Here is a 19237-nt window from a genome sequence, read left to right as displayed (position 1 = left end):
GAGTGTAAGTTTAATGGTGTGTTATTTGAGTCTGCTAGAGTTACTGCTTCATGCAATTGTGATGTTTCTTGTTTCATGTAGAAAAACTCTCACAGTAACTATATTTGTTTATAGTGAAGGTTAACTATGTCAATCAGGCCACGTTTGCCATCTTTACGTGGAAGGGTTAATTTTTCTGTGGCAGATTTAGGATGATGTTGTTTATGCTTAGTAAGTGTTGTTCTTGTTTTCCTTTCAAGTTGCTCGAGATCTGTGTGAGTCCAATGTATAACTCCAAAACAGTATGTGAGTACTGGGATGACATATGTGTTTATTGCTTTAACTGTGTGTTTTGCATTTAACTGTGATCTAAGTATAGCGTTTAACCTACTTTGGTATTCTTTAATTAATCTTTACTTTATTTGTGTATGTTCTGTTAGTTTGGCCTGTTGGAATCCTAAATACTTGTAGAACTCGCCCTCTTCCATGGATTCAATAATGTCTCCATTTCCAAGTGCAAAATCTTCTTTCTTCAGAATTCCTTTTTCTATGTGAAGTTTTTTGCATTTGTCTAAGCGAAACTCCATTTGTATGTCCTTAGTGTATGAATGTGTGATTTGTAGGAGTTGATGAAGTTGTTTTTGTGTGGATGCATAAAGTTTTATGTCATCCATGTACATGAGATGTGACAGCGTGAACTGTGTTGTTTTTTTATGTCTGACATTGTAGCCATAATGCGTGTTGTTTAACATGTTGGATAATGGGTTCAGGGCTAGGCAGAACCAGAGAGGACTCAACGAATCTCCTTGAAAAATTCCTCGCCTAATGAATATTTAGTTTGTTTGTATGGAAGTGTTACTAACCCTGAGATGTAGTGTTGTTCTCCAGTGCTGCATAGTGTTTTCGAAGAATGCAATGAGTGATGATGTATTTTGTACATGTGTAGAATATGTAGCAGCCAACTGTGTGGAACACTGTTGTATGCTTTTCTGTAGTATATATATGCCATGTGTATGTTTCTGTGTTGTTTGTGTGCTTGGTGTAGAATGACTGAATCTATGAGTAACTGTTCTTTGCATTTCCTGTGATTTCTACAGCAACCTTTTTGTTGTTCTGTAAGAATGTCGCGTTCTTCAACATGTTTGTATATTTTGTTTGTGATACAGGATGTCAATAATTTGTAGTGTGTTGGAAGACATGTAATTGGTCTGTATTGTGTGGGGTCTGTGGTGTTGTTGGTTTTAGGTTTCATGTAGGTGATGCCCTGAGTAAGAAATTTTGGCATGTCTTGTGGATTGATGATGATGTATGTCAGATGTTTAGCTAGTTCCTGGTACAGTGATGTAAATTTTTTGTACCAGAAATTGTGAATGTTGTCTACACCAGGTGTCTTCCAGTTGTGTGTTCTGTTAACAGCGTAGCGAATGTCGTGTATGTTTATTTCAGCACAGGGCATACTTGGTATGTTATGCAAGTTTCTGTTCTCCTCCTTGATCCAGCCTGCATCAGCATTGTGTGTAACAGCATTGGACCAAAGAGAAGACCAATAAGTTGTGAGTTCTTCTTCTGTTGGTGTGCCACTGTGCTGTGTATCAGTGTTTGTTTTGGTACTGATTTGTCTGTAGAAAAGTTTTTCATTGTTTGTGAATAATTTATTTTGTTGTTTTCGTAGTGTACATGTTTTGTATCGTTTGAGTCTACGTGCTTTGGCTGCGAGTTTTTGTTTTAGTGTATCGATGTATTCTGTAATGTGTGTGTTGTGATGTTCATGTTTTGTGTGTGTTTTAATTTTCTTGAAAATGTTTTTGAGTTGTTTCTTTAATTTGGGTGTTATGTTGTTTTTAGTGTATTGTGTCAGCCTGCCTAATTGCTGTCTAATGTCATTTATTTGTGTTTCTATTCTTCTCTGCCAGGCAGGCTTGTGATAGAATTGTGTTTTGTGTGTGTCTGTCTGTGAGTGTATTTTCAGTCCATGGTGTGTTACTACTGTGACTGCCCCAGCATAAACTAATGTATGAATGTCTGAGAGTGTAGAAATTGAATGAATGTAGTTTGGTAGTAAGTGAGTGTTTACATAATTTAGTGTTTTTCCTACTACCTTTGACGTGTTGATTTTCGGTATTCGTGGTCTTTGTGTGGGATCTGTACCTGTATATTTAGTGAGTGTTTCCTGAAATATAAGTGAGAGTGTATTAACTAATTCTATGTCTACGTTATCAGTGATGGATGGGGAAGTGCCTGCAGTATCATTAGTGGTACTTGTTGTGTGTGTGCTGTAATCAGTGCTTGTTGCTGGATTATCCTGACAGGTTACGTGATCTTCATTAATGTTAAATGTTTCTGTCTGTTGATGTATTTGATCAGCAACCTGTTGTTTGATAAGTTCAAGTGTTGTTTGTGGGATAAGGTTGTTGTGTATAATTGTTCTTTTTTGATCAACAACCCTTTGTTCGGTGACAGTGAGGTGAGGATATTGTTGTGTGAATCTATGGTGTAGTTGTCTGTATGCTGTCATGTTTGTTTCAAGTTTTGTGATTGCGTAGAAAGTACGGATGATAAACTCGTTCATTTCTGTTGTCCACTTCATCCGTTGGCATGGTTTTCCAGCCTTTGTGGTCTGTGGATGCATTGCCACAGAAACACCAAGGCAAGGTTGATTCCTCACATCTGTTGAGGACATTGCAGTAGCCATGCTTGGGCTGGTGCTGCTTTCGCCACCGGTAACCAAGGGAGACTGCAGCCTATTTTTCGAACATGAGCCTCTGTCTAACCCACAAACGTGGACCTTGTTAACCCGGGCAACATCCGAGCCGGTATCATACTTTGATCTGGTTACTACCATTATGAATATCTCCACAGAATATGGGTGTGAGGTCACTGTTAGCTTCATTTCTCCCCATAGACCTTACTGGCATGGGTGTCCCTACCAGGAGCTTGTGCTTCAGCCTGCATTGTCCTATGGTTTAGTAAAATTACTGGGCTCTCCCACCACAACCAGGTGGTGACCACGGGAGAGTTATTATTATTATTATTATTATTTTCAATACTCAAATATTCTGTTTTTCCATTTCACTTGTTTTATAGCTACATCTACAATGAATTAACAATAAAAATAAAATGAAAGAAACATGAAAAACAGGATGTTTAAGATGATGCCTTCTAAACTGCACACAGGTTAAGTGACGTATTTTCAATGGCAACTTCAGAGGTACAAAAGATATGGAAGTTTGAGCTATGCATTTTTATCTTCATTTTAGCAATTTTCTGAGATTATACACAGGAAATTACAGCAATAATTATTGCAATTTTATCATGAACATATTTACTATTAAGTTTCTAATAATAAACTTTAATATATAATTTTTTCATACTTCATTGATTAGGATGTTAAGCAAATAGACACTACAATAAATTTATGTGCATATATTTGCATATAGTTTAAATTATACTTTCTAAATTATAATTATAACCATTATAATTACATGATGTATAAAAGTAAAGCAATTTTTTTATTATATTAACGAAGTAACATGACTTACATCTTTTTGCGTTGAATAGGACCACTTCCATCCTTTCTTGGCCGTCCTGGACCACGTTTAGTAATAACTGGTGCAGAAAGAGCAGATTGTAAAGGCAATGGAATTGTAGTCATTATTTCACACATAGAAGTTGTGTGATCTTGAAAAGGTAGGACTGAAGGATTCATTGGTGTTGAATTATTTGCAGAATTATTAGATATGTTTATTAATGATAATTCTGAAGGAACTGAAACATTGTCTAAAGTGTTATGACCAGCTGTTATTTGTCGAGAAAAATTACATTCTGAAATTTTAATTTGTTGATTCTGAGCAGTTATATTCATAGAAGTATTACGAACAGATGATGGATGAGAATCCGAAAGCATGAAATTCCTACATGATGGATAAATAATATCCTCTTTTGATCTGGATAAAAATAGTCTTTCATTGCAGTCACTTAATTCTCTTTTATCACCTGGTAAAAGTAGTTTATCTTCATCATTATTATCCATTATGAATAATTTTAAAATGCTACAGCATAATTACTTGAATTTTTAAATTACAGGTTTTTTCCTATAAATAAAAAATATCAAATTAATCTTTATCATAGAATATAAGCAATATATAAAACTTCATTAATAAAATGTTCATTTAAATAAAAAGTGCAATACCACTATGAAATTTCTAACATGCAAAATTGATACCTTTATATACAAACATCGCTAAACCCAATATATAATATAGCTACACACCAACCGAATGCCGAAAATCTATCGGGCTAGTATAAGGCTAATTATTAAATGAATTACGTAACCAATTTGGCTTTAGAGGTAAGCATTAGGCGCCTAACGCTTACCTCTAAAGCCAAATTGGTTACGTAATTCATTTAATAATTAGCCTTATACTAGCCCGATAGATTTTTGGCATTCGGTTGGTGTGTTGATACCTTTTTTCTTTATTACAAAATATTTAAGAGAAGATGCCATTTAGACAAAATAAGCCTCCTGTAGCAATTTAAAAATGTAGTAACTTGATACAAAACTTATAGTAAATTACATTTATTGATAAAGTTAAATATACATATGATATTAGTTGTGATTATATGTGCAGTGCATATGTATATTCATCAGTCAAATAACTTAAACTAGGACATTATGTGACTTTGTCTTATCATAACGGAATTGAGGTAGAGCTGAAAAGAAAGAAACAATCCCTGCACTTGTTAGGCACAGAAAAAATTTGATCCTTGTACCTGCCAGCCATGGGAAAGATAATCCTTGCACTTGTCAACACAGAGATGCAAATCCAATAACAAAGCAACCACCATAGATTTTGTTTTGTGTTTTGTTCATTTTTCATGCATATTTTCTATTAAGTGCATGCAATGTTGTTTTATTTTTTACCCCTATGCCAATTCGGTTAGGCACACTCAGTCACATCAGAAAGCACAAACATTGTCACTTTAATACCGCTATACATTGAAAACGAAATCATGGACTCCTATTTTTATTTTCTCGGCTGTTATATATAACAGAGGAAAAGTATGGAGATCAATCAAAAAAATGACCCCCCCAAGAGTTTTACATTTTTGAACCGGGCATCTTGAAACATCAAGAGATGCAAAAAAAAAACGGGGTTTTCTGTACGTATGGGTGTTATTGTGTGGGGGACGATCTTCTTTACCCTCTTTGAAGCTTAATAACTCCTGCACTTTTTGTTGAAAATTTCTAAAATTTTACAGAGAGGTTTGCATATTAGGGAGATTGATAATATTAAATTTTGGTGGCTAAAAGGCAACAGGGTGGGAAGATGAAGGAGGTGATGTGTAATTACTTGAGGCAATTTTCCTTGTTATTAGAATTTACATTTTTTATAAAACCCATCCCTACCATCAAAATTATGCTTTTTGCCAGTTTTTAATAATTAAAAATATAAAAAGTTTTTAATAATAAAATATCATAACAGGTGGCACAACACATGTAATTTTAAATGTTGCCAGAGAAAGTTAAACAACTTGTTGCTGAATTTTTTACATTTAAATGGACCCACATTACATTTCTGGATTCCTCATCTCAATTAATAGAAAATGGCAAAGTTATATCAAAATTGGCCCATTAAATTTTGAGAATGAACTCAATTCTATAAGCCCACAGAAGACATGCTAGCAACTGTACAACATTGCACAACTTTGTCATGTGATATTGCTTTCTTGTGCATGCTCATGAAACAATTTTATATCTCAAAAACACAATTAATGGAAAATAGCAAAGTTTAATCAAAATTGATCAAACAGATTTTGAGAATGAACACAATTCTGAAGCCACATAGAAGAGGCTTTGCTAACACACTGCCTCAAAAATGTGAAAAGTACATGAAAAGTTTATCATCAGTTGAAGGTTTTTAAGAGAATATAAGCTTTAAATTAATATACTAAAGTACAGATCATACTTTACTTTGGTGCATAAAATTATTTTATAATTTCTGAATGCAAAAGATATAAAAGAACAACATTTATTGCAGAAATACTAATTGACCCAGCAGTAAATATGCACAAGATTAAAAACAATATTAAAAGTGTCAAAAATTCTCCACAACTAATCATCAAGATAATTTAAAAGAAACATTAAATAGAATTATAATCTTTATGTCTATGCCTGTAGCATTATAAAGTCTATCTTCATATTTTCCATTCTATACTAGAATAAATACAGATGAAATTTTACATATCATCTCTTCAGCATATTCATTAAACTGTCTTAACTAACTTTTTTTTATCACCAAAAGATGCATTATTAAATCACTTATTCACTATACAACAGAACAAGTCAACAACACACAGCGGTTTCAATCATTAATGGAGCAGTAAAGAAATTATGTTGAACACAACAAAATTACATTGAAAACTGGCAGGAATACAGTGGTACCTTGGTATATGTCTGCTTTAAAATACGTCCAATTCGGAATATGTCCTGTTTGAATGAAACAAATTTTGCTCAGTATATGACTTTTGTTCAGTATACAACTTAATTCAATTATACGTGCCATCTATGAACAAGTAGCATGCGGCGGTCGGAAAACAGTGCCTAACCACAGTCCCTGACCAGTGTGACGTCAGAGGTCAAGATTAACCACTTTTTGGGTCGATGTACTCAGGGCAAAACGTCCATCTTGTGTGCTCAGAAAGCTCATAACTGTCTCCACGATTGACATTGTTATGAGCTTTCTGTATATAAGGTTGTAACTACTGTATCTGTAAATGAACTCATGATATCGTCATTTAGATTTTTTTTCCTCTGCATGAAAAACGAAAATTCGATGATACACCAATCTTGTTCACAGATGCGATCGGATTGAAAGATCTAGCTGATTTTGACTATCGGGAGGTAGACCCTAACAATCCCCTCAAGTACTATCGGTGTATTAGACCAGACTAGACGTTCATGGTGCCACAGTTTATAACTTTGTTAAATTTCTTCTGATTTTAATTTGTAAGTAAAATTTTATTATTTTTATTAATCATGAATTGCAAAACGACAAATGAAAAGCAACAGAAACTAAAAAAATGACTAGAATCACAATGGAACTGAAAAAAGATATTGCTGAGAAATATGAAGGTGATATGGGTGTTTGAGATTTAACTGTTGCATACCATAATCCGAGAACGACGATATTGACAATCATGAAAAATAAAGACATTATTATATCTGCTAACATTGCAAAAGGGGTTAAATTATTTTAAAACCCCATTAATATACCATATCAAAAGGGTTTTTTTTTACATGAGAATGGATTATTCATTTTTACATTACTTCTTACGGGAAAGGTTGGTTTGGTATACATCCTATTCGGTATAAGTCCAAACATCAGGAACTGATTAAGGTCATATACCGAGGTTTCACTATATTTCATTTATAGTCAGTAAAAAATTTTTTATGTAACTCTTACAGTTTTAATTTGAATAATCTTGGTAAAATACATTATATTTTTGACTAATAGTTAGTATTAGTACAGTATATTTATAGAGTTAGCCTATTTTCCTTCAATATTGTATATCATTCAGAATTTTAATATATTTTTAATAGAAAATTTATAGATAAACAAAGAATTACCAATTAAGTCATTAGTAACAAAACACAACTTGTTGAAAAATTAATTTTGTTTATTGATAGGAAGATTTTTACCAATTATATGACATAACATAAAAATTTATAGTATTAGTTTTAAATGAATGTTTTAATGTTGATCTTTTTTAATTTTATAAAATTAATAAAAACAGTAGTATACTTTTATTGTATACATTTTATGAAGTTGTAGTAGTCTGTAGTCAAATAGACATAATTCATATACCTGATGAACAGCAAGTTTCATCTATTCAAGACTCAAATGCCACTGATATTGATAGTATATGGAACACTACAAACTTTATTTCTAATTTTAAAATATCTATTAAGAACCATTATGAGTTTTATGCTAAAAGCATGATGATGGAATAGTTCCTAAAATAAACTTGTTAAATTTGTTAAAACAAAATTCCTCAATTATGAATTCTTTTACTATACAGGATACTATATATGTTTAGATTTCTCCTATATTGTGACTGCTTCAAACTCATTAGCAAATACTCTATTGATAATCCCACCTCTGTAATAGCCCTTTTGCACTGAGCATTTCGATCTAGATTGTGATAAGATTGGTGAATGTGGCATAGTGCAACCTCTCTCAACCATTTAAATCTCAGCTGAAACAAGGTTCAATCACAATCAACACAAGAGAGTTTATGAAACTAGATCCAGTCATAAGAGAGTTCCTACAATCCCATTTACGTGAGAAAAAACAAGATGGCTGAGGAACTATGTTGGGTTATCAACAGAGAAATAAAAAAGATATTTGGAGAGACAATGATCTGGATATTCTTAGATATATAGCAAAAAAAGTATTTATTTCTAACCAAAACTTCCATTTTGTTTGTTGGTGTTCGTGATTTATCCTGTAGTTATGTCAGTTTTATCATCGTGTGCAATTGCCGGGTTCTTCTCAAGTGGACTGCCTGGTGAACATCGAGCTGAACAGTTGAACAGCTCGATGTGCTCCAATCAAGATTGTGGGTAAATCGAGATCAAAATGAGTCACAGATTGTGTGTGAAAGCAGTATAAGAGATGATAACTTAATGAGGTCAATTTTATGTGATTTAATTCCAAATATGTGAGATGAAGAATGAAAGAATAGAACAAAAATGTGTACTCTGGAAATTCTAAATATGTTTTCTAAAAGAATATTGCAATATCAGTATTCAAATGAAAAGATCTTTAAATGAAGCTCTGTCATGAATTTTGATATATAAATGAAATACTTCATTATTGACTTGATAGGGATGGTTTGGAAACAATGTATAAATGAGAAAGATATATAAATATAAAACCCACAATGTTATTTATATATATACATACACACACACTCTTTTATTAATTTTTAAAAATGTATGCAAATATTATATATGTGAATAAAGAATTATTTATTAAAGAAGCTTTTATTAAATAATTTTTGTAGCTATTTATTAGTGTACATCTTTTCAACACATTCCATGATCTTTTCCTTTTTCTTTATCTGAAATCAAGGATGTGCACTTGTTTACATGCTATTTAGTAATTCAAACAGAAAAATCTCACTGTATTAATAAAACAGTATATTGTTTATAACTTACAATTTTTTTACTTGTTCAGTTCCTCTTTAGTCTATCATATTATGTTATTCTATATTGTAAAAGTTAATAAACTACATTATGAAAAAAAACAATAAATATGTTTGTTTTTAAACCCCACACTCTTAAAAATCATGTCTGATTGAGATAATGAATTTTATATAAAATAAATGCATATATTCTTAATTTATGTACTTAATACATCAAAAATTGCAGTTTGCTAAAAATGATAAAATATTTTTTTTTAAATATAACTAAAACACTTAAATCTTTACCAGTAAAATTGAGAAAGTTGTCCAAGCAGTCATTTTCAGGATACAACCAAATGGAATATAATATAGAATGAAATTTAAATTCAAATAAAACAGAATTCAAATCCTAAATCTGAATAGGAAAGCAGATATGCAGCTGTTTTTTTTTAAACAGATAATAATATTATTTATCTTAACTGGTTTTATTTTAATAACTGATCAGCCTTCTCTGTTGATATATGCCTTATAGACTTAAATTTTCCTAATTACTGACTATACCATTTGTTCACACTATAAACATCTGCAATGTCAATCATTTAATTTCATAATTCTTAACTGTCCCAATGTGTAAAAGTAAAAATATTTTATAAAAAGTAAAACTTTCACTTTTTTTACATTATAAAAAATATGATTTCTAAATGGCACATATTTTAATCAGGGGTGCACAACCTGCGGCCCGCGGGCCACATACGGCCCCCTATCAATGTTTATGCGGCCCGCGGACGGTACAGGCCAAATCCCTTTTTTCGAAGTTTCTAAGTGTAGAACTTTTTCCCTTTTCACAAAGTCATTAGCACCCAACTGTTTTATGACTTTCCCTGAGGTGAGAAATGGGGGATTNAAGATAAATTGAATTCATATAAACAAAATTTTACAAAAATCTTATTTTGAAAATTTCTGCATAATCTAATAAACTGAAAAATAAATTTGTATAAAAAGTTAAAATAAAGATAAATAATTTTCTCAAAAAATATTTAACAATACAGGAATCAAGAACTTCCAATAAGTGATTTGTTAATGATAAACCACATTTTAGGCAATGCTAAAATATATTATAAAATATAAAAAAATGCAGGTATTATTTATTTTAAATATTTTTATGATAACTAGAAAATAAATTCATTTTACATACCTGATATAATTTATTCATGATTGTTTATTATTAAATACTCCTTTCTTCCATACAAATAAATTACTCTGCCATAACATAAAACTAAAAAATTAAAAAATTCATTATTAAATTAAAATATTAATATAATAATCCTAAACTGAAAACAAAATTACAAACTTTGCAAAATATCAGCATAATAAATATAAGAATAGCATGAAATTCAACATAGTATGATTAACCAATTAACATACAAAAAATTATAAATGCTTTTAATAATAAAAGAAAAATACTTTTGAAAATTTAGTAAATTCAATCTAAATGTAATCAAAAAATATTTTACAAGCATTACGAGATTAAACTAACTTATATGATTTGATGTTTTAACTAAGCTTCATATTTTTTATTTCACATAAAATCAAAAACCATATATAAAAGAGAATTAAACATAAAACAGAATCCATTCACTTCTACTTTCTATTAGAATGCTGAACTTGTATGTTATATGCTTCAAAAATGTTTAAAATTGTTGGACTTTATTTAAATTTACTTCTGAAAAATTTGAAATGTGCCCTTTTTCTGAAAAAATTTTGAAATTTTTCAGAAAAAGGGCACGTTTCAAATTTTTAAAAACATTTTAATTAAAGAATCCATTTACAACAGAAGATATAAAAATAAGCCTGAAGAAGAGCCCAGGAGGGGCATCGAAAAAGTTCGCCGATTTTTTGAAGAATTTCACGCCAGTTATTGGTTATTTATAGGTTGTGTATTTTGAGCATATACAATCCGGTGTGGTGAGAAAGTTCAATAAGTTCTATTTTAATAGATTTAATATTGTACAATGCTTTTGATCAACTAATATTAACACTATTATTATTATATTTAATAGCATACTTAAAAAAGCAAAAATAAGCTTATTTAAGAAGTGTTTAATTAACCTTTATAATTGGAAAATGTTATAAATAAGTTCAATTTCAATTCTATGACATAAAATAAAGATACAGCATTATATCCAGTCATTATAAAGCCAACGAAGCACTAGAATAAAGGAATAATAATTATGATTAAACCTTGCATGTTATATACTGTTGTATATTAATATTGCTAATGTGAATTTAAATTGCTAAATTTAAGTTAATTAAAATAACAACTCTATAAATAAGTAAATCAACTTTGAAATTATAAAATATCTTTAAAATTTTAATTTTTTCATAAAAATTAAATTTGACAACAATGCATCAATAAACAAAGTACAGTGGATGATCAGTTAATGAACATAATCTATTCCAAGACTTTGTTCACTATCTGAATTGTTTGTTAACTGATTATCGATTTACCATAGATTTCTATGGGAATTTGATTAATCTGTTCTGGAGTCTCCAAAAAATAAATAAAAAATTATATACTTTCTTACTATGTTTATTTATATATAATAATAAAAATACATATATACACAGTCGTGTATTTTTATCAGTCATATTTTTTCTGTTTGTTGAGCATTAAAGTATCTGTCCAATGTCAATTGCCTTTCTCTCTTCTTCGGGATTTTTTGGAAGTAATTAATAGCATTGCTGTCATAGAGATCCCTAAGCCTATTAACCTCAACCTGTCACTATAACACTTACAGCAGTGGCGTTACAGGAGTGGAGTCCCGGACAGGAAAATTTATTTATAATTTTAAATTTCCATGTCCGGGACTCCACTCCTGTAATGCCACTGCACGTAAGTGTTATAGTGATAGTATACATTGGCGTGAAGTGCAAACATATTATAACCTCAACCTGGTTTGGATGCCATTCTAAGACCATTGTTCTGACATCCTCCACTTCTTCAAAAGATCTTTAATAGCAGATATCGGCATTAATCCTCTTTTTCAAAAGAAAACATATCTCATCGAGTTTCTTGGTGTTCTTAGCGTTCTTCTGTCATCAAATTAGTTTCAGGTTCCAATATGAGCTCTTCAATGTTCTTTATTTCTCAGATGTGATTTTTGTTACTCCTTTAACTGCTTGAATCTTCTTGATTATACTGTATCTTTCTTACAAGTTAGATAAGATTGAACAGTGGCCTACTGTAGACCTGTTCAAGCCATACTGCCCAACAACAACAGACATCTGCCCACTCTCTACCTTTGCTATTATATTCTCACTTTTTGAAAATAAAAACTGACACAAAACTTAAAGAGTGCCTGCCTGACAGTTTCAGGAATACTATAAAAGAATTGTTTCTGTCAGAAAAATAAAAGGTTGAAATTACAAGGAAGAGTTTCAAAGTTTGAAGGAATACTATCCGATTAGTATATACTGGGTTGAGCATAGATGTTGCCGTCTCCCGTGCTCTGAAAAGTTTCAAATTGTTACCTGGAGACAAGAGAAGACCAATTGGTATTCATTATTTTATGTTGCTTCTTCTTGTGTTTGTTCTGTGAGGTGTTCATTGTCCGAACATAAAAATCTTTCACAAAAGTGTTCGTTATCTGATTTGTTCATTAACCGATCACACACTACAACAAACTCTCTTTGAAATGAAGTCTGAATAAAACAGAAACCTGCCTAAATAACTTCAAAACAGAGTGATTTCTTAAGTTACATTAAAATATACGTCAGGAACCTATGTAATGTGGAAATGAAAGAGATTTTTGGATATGAACAACCTAATTCCACTTGTAGACAAATAGTAAAAAGTGCCTCCTGTTATAACAGTCACTGTAAAGCATAACACCCAACTTTGTCACATCACATAAAGGTGATGTGACAAAGGGCACACCAACACAATGTTTTTGTAAAATTAAAGTTCTCAATTCTTAAAAGTATTCAATTCTGCTGCTATTAAGGAGCAGATTGAATAATTTGTTAAAAACAATGAGAATGAAATAATACATGCTGCCAAAATAGTAACTAAATAGTACTAAGAAGTCAAGAACAAGTTAATTAACATCATTAGTAGTTACAATTAGATTAATTGGAATAATAACAAGTTAGCTTAATTGTTAACTTCAATCTTTGTAAATACCAATGATGTACTAAAATTTATTGAGAAATCAGATCACAAAATAACTTTGTATCACTGTAATATGATTAAAATTTCTGACAGAAAAGTGAGACAGTATATCATGGATCAAATTAATTTGTTTGCTGTCACATGAGCTTGTAAGAATCATATCCAACTATTCAAACATCTAACAAAAGTTCTCAGGAATAAATTTTTTAGAATAGTTCTCAATTTCCATCTTTAGTTGAATCACTTTAAATTAATTTGGATTAAACCTAATAATAAAACTATTTTTACATATATAGAATGATTTTACTATATGAATGAATGTAACTGTGTGACATTTATATGGTATAGTTTAAAGATAAAAAAGAAAAAAATATTAGAACCTGTTCAAAACAGGAAAACATTTCAGTATGGTGCAATTCCAGTTTGCACAGTTTTTACTCTATTAACAACCTGCAGATCTGGTGACAATTTGTTAAAGCAATTTGTCACTAGACAATTTCTTTCTTTTCGACCAAATTGCAGAATTAAATCTTTCTTCAGGCATGGATATTAGCATTTGTTGGTTTTTAATGAAAAATTTCTTGGTTTGGGAAAGTACAATAGCCATAGTACAGGTATACCTCACCTTACATCGGTAATTGGTTCCAGGAGACTTAAGTTGAAAAACGACGTAAGTCGAATTTATTTGTCTCCGAATTTACTTGTCACTAGGCTAAACCACAAATAACCATTCCCAGTTCTGTATTTTATTTATAAATGAATTTTTAATAATATATGGTTAATAAGAATCTATTTTAAGCTTACAAACAAATAAATTTTAGTTTTTAATATAGTACAGAAAAAAGTAATCTAAATTTACGAATTCAAGTTCGTACAGTACATACTTGTAAATGTACATGTTTACAATCTGGCGATGATTACAGTACATCGCAGACTCTTTATTTGTGAATGTGGTTTGCTCTAAGACATTATAAAATAAGATGATTTTGTAAGATTAAATAACAAATACAGTTATTAAAATTATCTTGCGACAGCAGAAAAACTAATTTAAATTAAATTTATCAATATTGAGTGGCGCTGACAATGATGCCAACGGTAGATATTGGAGCTACCGTGGAAAACACCAATATTGAGCACTTAAAGACCACTAAATAAGATGACAACACAAAAACACAGATGTTTTTATGTTTCGTTCTCTAGGATTTATGATGATTATATTAACATTTACTGTAAATGTACATTTTTAATATGATTTTATATGCTTTAATGCTTTTCTAGTGATATTACAACTTCAATATTTGTGGCGGATGGACATAAAATCAAATAAAATGACAAACTTATTTTTATTTTTCCATATATTTTTTGACAAATGACGTATAATCGAGAACGACGTAACTCAAGGTATACCTGTAATTTGTTGCAATGACCTTAACTGAAATGAAATCTAAAAATTACTTGGAAAAACCTCAGATGTTAAAGTATATTTTTAGATGTTCAATAATAATGATTTTTAAAACCAAACCTAAGTATTACATGATTAAACTACATAAAAAAACAATAAGACCAGTTAAATTTTAAGCCAAATGATGTATAGATAGCTTTTATCAACCTATTTTATCTTGTTAATTAATATTAATTTAAAAATTTGTTACAAAAGTTAAGTAGTAATTACAAAAATTATCCTTCGATTAGGAAGGAGATAGAATGATACAAGATTTATTATTCCTAACATCAATCAAAATGTGAATTTTCTGTCACCAATCTGTTACAATTAGCTTGTGCCAACGATAGATCTGACATCTAGCAGTATTAGCACAAACTACGTAATGGCGGCTGCTATGGGTATAAAGTCCGTAGTCTGTTAGAATTAGAAAGTGTTCAACCTACAATGGTAAATAATAAGTATTGCTGTGAATTTGGATGTGAGTCTAAAGGTTCATCAAACTCAGTACATATGCGATCATGCCTAAAAAATAAATTACTGCGAAAAAAGTGGGAAATAAAACTGAAGTTATCAGTTCAGTTTCACCAACACCTAATTTTGCTGAGCTTAAAATTCTTTTATTTTTATAAATGTTTTCAACCTATCTAATATAGGCCATCGTCAGGTTTAATATTATAAATGTTCCAAATGGAACATACCATTTTTGAATATTTTACATATTTAAAATTCAAAAAAATAATTTAACTTTAAAATAAATTGAAAGAAGTGTGTATATTAAATAAATAAAAAGTAAATAAACAAATCAAACATTGAAAACTTTATCGTTCCATAGCAAACTATAGATATTGGGTGCTCTTTTATAGACCATTCTCAAGTTTTTATAAGAAAAACTTGAGAATGGTCTAAAGAGTATTAGGTGCCCAAATCATTTGCGCATAAAAAATCCAGACTCGTAGGTAGTCAGGGGACCGAGAATTGAGTAAAAATAGAATCCAAAATAATGACCCTCTTCTACAAACAGGCAAAACAGCCACCTCATCCCACCTAAGTCAGGTAGGGGAGAGTACCACCTGTAGACATTCTAAGAAGTGAACTCTGACCTTAGGACTGAGGGTGCCTGCACGTGACCTTTGCTCTTCGGCCTCACTTTGCTCCTAAACTCTAACAAGGAGAGACATCTTTTTACTACCTTTTGATTCGACAGCTGTGCCATTACTTATTTTAATGTAATTATTATTTATTTGCATTGTAGACATAATGATTTGTTATTTATATGAAATTGTTTATTGTATGTATGTATTTATACGCATGCTGATTACTGTCAGCATGCATATAATGGTATTTGAGTATTATTTGTGTGGACATACTCTTCTTAAAACTCATTTTGTTCTTATTACTATTTGATGGAATCCCTCTCAAACATATCTTACTGTAATTTGATTATTCTGTTATTTTATGTATGTACTTTGAACTTTATCCATGTAAACATTTCCCTGGTAATGCTTTCTGCAGGACCAGGATTTACATGTTGTTTGTGCAATAAAACAATGCATAAAGCCGTGTCAATCTTGGATTTATATTATATATCAACGCTGTTGTAAATATCACTCTGCTGATACAAATTAAGTAAATGATCAGTTTTTTAGTAAATTAAAAACAAAAGAACAAAAGACACGGAACACATGGTCAAGGTCAACGTGGACATCAGGGACAAGGTAGGAGAGGCATTTTTTCACTTCACGTTAATTGACCTTTCGAGTTGACAGCCATGCGATCTTGGATTTATATTATACTAGCTTACCCATCGCGCATTGCTGCGATCTCAGAAGAAACGAAATTCAAGCAAACTCGTTATAATAAAATTCAATTTACATTTTATCATTTTTATTGAAACTTATTATTATTATTATTGTGTTGAGTTTAGTGGGTAATACTCGGTTTAAACCGGTGGCTGTGTACTATGCCGGACCAGAGTCAAGGCATAGCAACCAAAACTAATTAAATAAGTGTGTCAGTGTCTGTATTCAGGAATTTCCTAACAATGTGGCATGTATTCAATATAGTGGCCTTCTGTAGTGTGATGTATGTATTTCTATTCAATTGTAACGTTCCCAGGCTTTTGTGTAGTGTGTGTGGTATCACACCTGTACAGGAGAGAACAACAGGTACAATAATTACCCTATCCATCCTCCACAGATGCCTTATTTCCTGGGCGAGTTCTGTGTACTTGCTAATTTTTTCAGTGCATGTGTTTTGTACATTGTGAGTGTTTGGAATGGCTATGTCTATAATGTATGTGATTTTATTGTGTTTGTCAATGAGTGTGATGTCTGGTCTGTTGTGGTAAATTGTTTTATCTGTGATTATGGCTCTGTCGTAGTACATTTTGTGCGTGTTGTTTTCCAATACTGTTTGTGGTATATACTTGTAGTATGGTTCGTGGATGTCTGCCAATTTGTGTTTCTTTGCAAGCTCTTGGTGTACTATACTTGCTACTTGATTATGTCTGTGTAAATAATCTGTCTGTGCCAAGAGCTTGCACCCAGATGTAATGTGTTGTATAGTTTCTGGCATGATGTGACATTTTCTGCATGTGTCATTTGTGAGTGTTGTATCTTTGAGTATATTATTATTTTATTATTATTATTATTATTATTATTATTATATTATCTCATATTCATTAATTTTCACTCTGTTGCATTTAAATTATAAATCTGATTCAAGCCAAAATAAAATTCTCCAGAACAGGTTGCTGTATTAAAAATCCATCTTTAATATTTTGTAGCATTATATTAATTTTCTTTAGTTTCATACAAAATAAAATATATAAGAAAAGGCCAATTATTGCCAGGACCAATAACTATTATGACATAAAATTAAAATTTGTCTAGTCACATTCCAAATTGAACAAGTTGTACTGTATTTTAAATACAGAAAAATCATGGGTTTCTTAAGTAATAGTTTTGCTTTAGTGACTTAAGAGTAACAACTGATTAAATAAATTCTTTCATTCATTAATCAGATGTTTATATTTTAGTTTTATTATATATAGTATTGAATATTAAATTTTATTCAATATCCAATTGATCATTAGTTCTGTGTACTGTACCTATTAAAAAGAAGTTTAGCATATAATTCTTTAACATGATTTTTAATACTGTATCCAATTACAGCCTTTTGTAGTTTTTTTTAATTACAAATTTTTTTTGTTTGAGTTTTTAAATATACAAGGTCTGTTCAAAAAGTATCGGACCTTTTTTCTTTCCGCGTAAACCAATGATGCGCGACAGGCCTCTTTCGGTGGAGTTGTAGAGGGGACAGTCATGCACAGCCCTGAATTTTTTTCCGCCTGCAGGAAGCATCAGTCGTTGGCAGTCGGCCTATGAGTGAGGACATGTAGTGAGCTATAGTCGGATTTCACTAAGCTGGAAAATGACTGAACAACGTGAGCAGCGATATTACATCAAATTTTGCCAAAAACCTTGGCGATACCCAAGCATAAACCATTCGCAAGATTCAGCAGGCTTTCAGGGACGATCCTCGAGGCCAAAAAAAGCGCGGCAGGTCCGCAGAAATATCAAAGGTCATGTTGACAGTTCTTTCGACTCTCGTGGGGTGGTGTGTCGTGAGTACGCACCACAAGGCCAAACCATCGCAAAGGAGTACTACCAGGAGGTCCTTTGTCATCTTTCCGATACTGTGCGACGCAAACGACCGGATCTGTGGTCGATCAAAACTTGGCAGCTCCATCGTGATAACGCATCCGCCCATTCTGCGCATCTGATTCGGGCTTTCGTCGCCAAACACAATACTCCTGTGGTTCGTCACACTCCGTACTCTTCCCACATGGCTCCGTGTGACCTTTGGCTATTTCCCAAGCTGAAAATGCCGCTAAAAGGAACCCGAATTTAGTCGCGAGAAGACATCGTGCAAAATCCGACGGACTGGCTGATGGCCATTCCAAAAGATGCATTCTAGCAGTGTTTCCAGCAATGGCAGGAACGCTGGGAGAAGTGTATACATTACCAAGGAGACTACTTTGAAGGGGATTAGGGTTTTGTACCTCAAAGTCAATAAATTTATTTTTACCGACCAAAGGTCCGATACTTTTTGAACAGACCTTGTAGTTTTACTTCATAAATTTTTTTATTTTTATAAATTTTGAACACATCTAATAAGAATTTACAGCTCTATTTAATGTTTCTAAGTTGGCACCTTCTGTAAACTGTAGGTTGCCCAAGATATTCAAGATTTCTTACGTGTAGATCTAATGAATAGCTATATAGCATGCAAGCAATAAAAGAAGCTTTATTTTTTTATGTAAATGGTAACTTTTTCATTATCAGGTAGTTTATAAAAAAATTGTTTGGACAACTGATTTCATTACAAGACAATAAAAAGTCTACAGCTGATTGCCTGCTGGACAACTTGCAGAAATTATGTAATGCAGAAATCTA

The 19237-nt window shown here is 31.5% G+C and overlaps 1 protein-coding gene across 1 annotated transcript in view; it reads right to left on the bottom strand.

Moving 5' to 3' along the window:
- LOC111617698 (histone-lysine N-methyltransferase 2C-like) overlaps positions 1-10428 on the bottom strand; it is a 32317-nt gene extending 21889 nt beyond the window's left edge. Inside the window, exons 1-2 of the mRNA XM_023358985.1 lie at positions 10361-10428; positions 3519-4070 (exon numbers count right to left, since the gene is read on the bottom strand). Of these exons, the coding sequence (XP_023214753.1) occupies positions 3519-4009 (491 nt within the window). The 5' untranslated portion in view covers positions 4010-4070; positions 10361-10428. The remainder of the gene's footprint in view (positions 1-3518; positions 4071-10360) is intronic.
- Positions 10429-19237: the final 8809 nt, after the last annotated feature.

This window comes from Centruroides sculpturatus, unplaced genomic scaffold (assembly GCF_000671375.1).
Source record: "Centruroides sculpturatus isolate CEXI.00-Female unplaced genomic scaffold, Cexi_2.0 scaffold1296, whole genome shotgun sequence".
Taxonomy (NCBI): domain Eukaryota; kingdom Metazoa; phylum Arthropoda; class Arachnida; order Scorpiones; family Buthidae; genus Centruroides; species Centruroides sculpturatus.
This window is presented reverse-complemented; position numbering and strand designations above follow the sequence as displayed.